We start from the raw sequence: 4,965 nt of genomic DNA, 5'->3' as shown, positions 1-4,965 counted from the left end.
GTAGTATGTATGTGGTATGTATGTAGCATGTAGTATGTATGTAGCATGCATTTAGTATGTATGTAGTATGTATGTAGTATATATGTAGTATGTATGTAGCATGTAGTATGTATGTAGTATGTATGTAGCATATATGTAGTATGTATGTAGCATGTAGTATATATGTAGTATATATGTAGCATGTAGTATGTATGTAGTATGTATGTGGTATGTATGTAGCATGTAGTATGTATGTAGCATGCAGTATGTATGTAGTATATATGTAGTATGTATGTAGCATGTAGTATATATGTAGTATGCATGTTGCATGCATGTAGTATATATGTAGTATGTATGTTGCATGTAGTATATATGTAGTATGTATGTTGCATGTAGTATATATGTAGTATGCATGTTGCATGCATGTAGTATATATGTAGTATGTATGTTGCATGTAGTATATATGTAGTATGAATGTAGCATGTATGTAGTATGAATGTAGCATGTATGTAGTATGCATGTTGTATGTATGTAGCATGTATGTAGCATGTAATTTTTTTTTTTTTTTTTTACATTCAACACATTAGCCGGATGATGGGACTACTACTGTCCCATCATTGGCTAATGTGTCAATCACTGTCATGGTAGCAGGCATCGCCAGATGGGACTTGTAGTCCCATCGGACGATGCCTGCACAGACCCCCGAAGCCGGCACAGCCCCCCGGAGCCTGCACAGCCCCCCGGCAGGCCGGCACAGCCCCCCGGCAGGCCGGCGCAGCCCCCCGGAGCCTGCACAGCCCCCCGGCAGGCCGGCACAGCCCCCCGGCAGGCCGGCACAGCCCCCCGGAGCCTGCACAGACCCCCGGCAGGCCGGCACAGACCACCGGAGCCTGCACAGACCCCCTGGCAGGCCGGCACAGCCCCCCGAAAGGCCCGTACAGACCCCAGAGAGGCTGTACAAGGGAAAAACAGGATTTTTCTTATTCCGATACCGGAAGTCCCATAGACTTGAATGGGACTTCCGGTATCGGAATCGGCGATACCGATACTTTTTTTTAAGATCGGCCGATCCATTCCGGTATCGCTCAACTCTAGTGATCACTGAACAATCAAGCGTTTCATGGCAAATAGCCAACAGGGTCGCAAGAAGCGTGTTGATAAAAAAAGGCTCAAAATAACTGCCCATGAATTGAGGAAAATCAAGCGTGAAGCTGCCAAGATGCCATTTGCCACCAGTTTTGCCATATTTCAGAGCTGCAACGTTACTGGAGTATCAAAAAGCACAAGGTGAGCCACACTCATGGACATGGCCAAGGTAAGGAAGGCTGAAAAATGACCACCTTTCAACAAGAATCATAAGATAAAACATCAAGACTGGGTGAAGAAATATCTTCAGACTGATTTTTCTAAGGTTTTATGGACTGATGAAATGAGAGTAACTCTTGATGGGCCAGATGGATGGGCCCGAGGCCGGATCAGTAAAGGGCAGAGAGCTCCACTCCCACTCAGACGCCAGCAAGGTGGAGCTGGGGTACTGGTATGGGCTGGTATCATCAAAGATGAACTTGTGGGACCTTTTTGGGTTGAAGATGGAGTGAAGCTCATCTCTCAGACCTACTGCCAGTCTCTGGAAGACACCTTCTTCAAGCAGTGGTGCAGGAAGAAGTCAGTATCGTTCAAGAAAAACATGATTTTCATGCAGGACAATGCTCCATCACATGCATCCAAATACTCCACAGCGTGGCTGACAGTAAAGGTCTAAAAGAAGAAAAAATAATGACATGGCCCCCTCGTTCACCTGATCTGAACCCCATAGAGAACCTGTGGTCCCTCATAAAATGTGAGATCTACAGGGAGGGAAAACAGTACACCTCTCGGAACAGTGTCTGGGAGGCTGTGGTGGCTGCTGCACGCAATGTTGATCGTAAACAGATCAAGCAACTGACAGAATCTATGGATGGAATGCTTTTGAGTGTCATCGTAAAGAAAGGTGGCTATGTTGGTCACTGATTGTTTTTGTTTTGTTTTTGAATGTCAGAAATGTTTATTTCTAAATTTTGTGTTGTTATATTGGTTTACCTGGTGAAAATAAACAAGTGAGATGGGTATATATTTGGTTTTTATTAAGTTGCCTAATAATTTTGCACAGTAATAGTTACCTGAAAAAACAAATATCCTCCTAAGATAGCCAAATCTAAAAAACCCCACTCCAACTTCCAAAAATATTAAGCTTTGATATTTATGAGTCTTTTGGGTTGATTGAGAACATAGTTATTGTTCAATAATAAAAAGAATCCTCTCAAATACAACTTGCCTAATAATTCTGCACACAGTGTATCTTCCACTCTAAGGGTACCGTTACACTTAGCGATGCACCAGCGATCCCGACAACGATATGGATCACTGGTGCATCGCTAAGTGGTCACTAGTGAGCTGCCACACAGGCAGATCTCACCAGCGACATAGCGGGGGTCGCTACTTATCTGTCAAACGCGGCGATCCTGGCGTCCTCCCGCCCCGCGTCCACGCCTCGCTCGTCGGCGCCACAGGAAGCCCAGCAGGAAGAGCCCGATGAGAAATGGTCCAGGACCTTCTCGCGCGACCAACGATGAGCAGCGGGGGAGCGGGTCGGAGGTAAGTATCACATGCAGCGATATCGCTGGCAATATCGCTGCAACGTCACAGAATCGGTGACTTTACAGCGATATTGCTAGCGATATCGCAGTGTGTAACGGGGGCTTAAGGGCTATTTCACACGTCAGTGTGTGCGGTACTTTTGGAGACAGTTTTCACACATACCGGAGACACAGACTTTTATAGACCCATTCAAATGAATAGGTCTGTTCACATGTCAGTATGTTTCCACGGACTGTGTGTCAATGGGCAAAACATGCTGACATGTCCATTTTTTACCAGCAGCACGGGCTGCAAAGCATCCCGCACGTGTGCACACAGAGAACACACATTGATGTAATTCATGTGACATGCATCGGCACCGGGGTAGAAGTGCAACAGTAAGGTGATCTGCTATGAAGACACTGAGCTTGAACTGCGGTGACCTCATCACTGCCATTTTCCCTTAGTCCTGAGGTCACAGCAGTTCAGCTCGGCTGCGAACATAGCCTCAGTGACATCACTGAGGCTCTGCTTGCAGCATCTCATTCACCAGTGGTTTTCAACTTGGGAGGTCACATCTTGGCACTGTCCAGGTTAAAAACTGTTTATCCCCCAGACATGGATTGCGGCATGGGACAGAACGTCGGACAGGTATGGTATATTGTTGTTTTTTTATTTTACTTTAATTACAGGAGATCGAGGATTTTGCTGGAACAGGATCCAGATCGAGGACACGTGAACAGGATCCAGAATGAATGTAGAAGGGGACAGGTAAGCAGATAATGAACATTTTCACAAAATATCACACTCTTAATCATTGTTACCATGGTATTATAAATCTAATAGAGATTTATCAAATCATAACATCATGTAAGGATCAGAACAAATATGGTGGCTGTTATGGTTCCCAAGGGCGTAGTCCCTCTCATGCCAAGATACATAAGGACCCAAAGGCTAATTTATACATAAGAAGTTACCACCACAAGTTTGTTGAGGTAGTAATAGTCTAATATTGTTGATGAATTTTCTATATTAGCAGTAACTACTTTTATGACTACTTGGACTGATTTCTTCCAGGGTTATGAATCATATAATAAAATGTATCTTCTAATTGCTTCCCTGATGTCTTTATTTCTCAAACTGTAGATTAAGGGGTTAACTAATGGAGTCACCACGGTGTATAGAATGGAAAATGTTTTCTGTACAGCAGTTGATTGTGCAGTTTCTGGGATCAAATAAATAGCAATTAGAGACCCATAAAATATGGATACCACTAACAGGTGAGAACTACAAGTTGTGAAAGCCTTCGGTCTTTGGGTGACGGACTGGAGTTTCAGGATGGTAAATATGATATATGCATATGAGATGACAACTATTAGGAAGGGGAACACCACGGCAGTGAAGCAGAGGACTAATGCCAACACCTTTATCTTGAATACACTTGAACAAGACAAATCTAGTAAGGGATACATTTCACAAAAAAAGTGATCAATGACATTAGCCCTACAGAAGTCAAGCTGAGATACATTGATTGATTGAGTAAATGCTGCAGAAAACCCCAAAATCCAGGATAAGATGATGAGTTTGAGGCAAACCATGGAGCTCATTATAGATTCATAACGTAAGGGGTGACATATGGCCGTGTACCTATCATAAGACATCACTGTCAATAAAAAACATTCAGATGCTTCACAATAACCAAAGAAAAACAACTGGGAGATACATGCAGAAAGAGTAATGGAGGAGCCATTGTTCAGAACCACAAGGAGCATATTTGGGACAATATTAGAGGATAAGATAATGTCAGATGTGGTGAGCTGCGTCAGGAAGAAGTACATGGGACAATGGAGGTTCTTGGTGTAGGACACCAGAGATATGACCAAGAGGTTCCCACAGATTGTTGTGATATAAATCATGAGGAGTAGAAGAAAGAACACAATTCTGAACCTGTGGAGGCCTGGAAATCCAAGAAGAAGGACTGAGGTAATGTTGTTGTTATTCATGACCTGTAAAACAAAGATATTAGGAAGGAGAAATAGAAAAGTATGTGATGCTAAAATGTTCTATAAGGATGTTTCAGCAACTCCACATTGTGGGAAACAAAGCAATATACCGTACATGCTTCAGTCTGTAAAGACTCTTTGAACTTATTAGGGATTTTTCTTGTGGTTTGGACCATGGGGAAAGCTGAAGCGAGGAGCAGTCCTGAAAATCAAACTCAAAACCTGAGAAAATAAAAATATAACCAGAACAATTGAAAAGCGTTCACACTTCAGGAGTCATCCAAGTTTGACTTTGATCTAATGTTCTCCTATCCTCAAGAAAAGAAAGAGTCTCTATAGGCTGCAAACCTTCAGGAACTTTTTTGTT

At 43.0% G+C, this 4,965-nt stretch overlaps 1 protein-coding gene across 1 annotated transcript; it reads right to left on the bottom strand.

Moving 5' to 3' along the window:
* Positions 1 to 3,674: 3,674 nt before the first annotated feature.
* Positions 3,675 to 4,577, bottom strand: LOC141050079 (olfactory receptor 11L1-like). The gene has a single exon (XM_073546908.1). It carries the CDS (start codon positions 4,509 to 4,511, stop codon positions 3,675 to 3,677), a length of 837 nt encoding a protein of 278 aa, XP_073403009.1. The 5' UTR covers positions 4,512 to 4,577.
* Between the last annotated feature and the right edge of the window lie 388 nt (positions 4,578 to 4,965).

Source organism: Dendrobates tinctorius, unplaced genomic scaffold (assembly GCF_039654945.1).
Source record: "Dendrobates tinctorius isolate UK_male_01 unplaced genomic scaffold, ASM3965494v1 ptg000151l, whole genome shotgun sequence".
Classification (NCBI taxonomy): domain Eukaryota; kingdom Metazoa; phylum Chordata; class Amphibia; order Anura; family Dendrobatidae; genus Dendrobates; species Dendrobates tinctorius.
The sequence above is the reverse complement of the archived record's forward strand: the minus strand, read 5'-3'. Positions and strand labels throughout refer to the sequence as shown.

Bases quoted from the DNA above. Each gene is read 5' to 3' on its own strand.
- LOC141050079 (XM_073546908.1), bottom strand. From the start codon at position 4,511: ATGATTTATATCACAACAATCTGTGGGAACCTCTTGGTCATATCTCTG.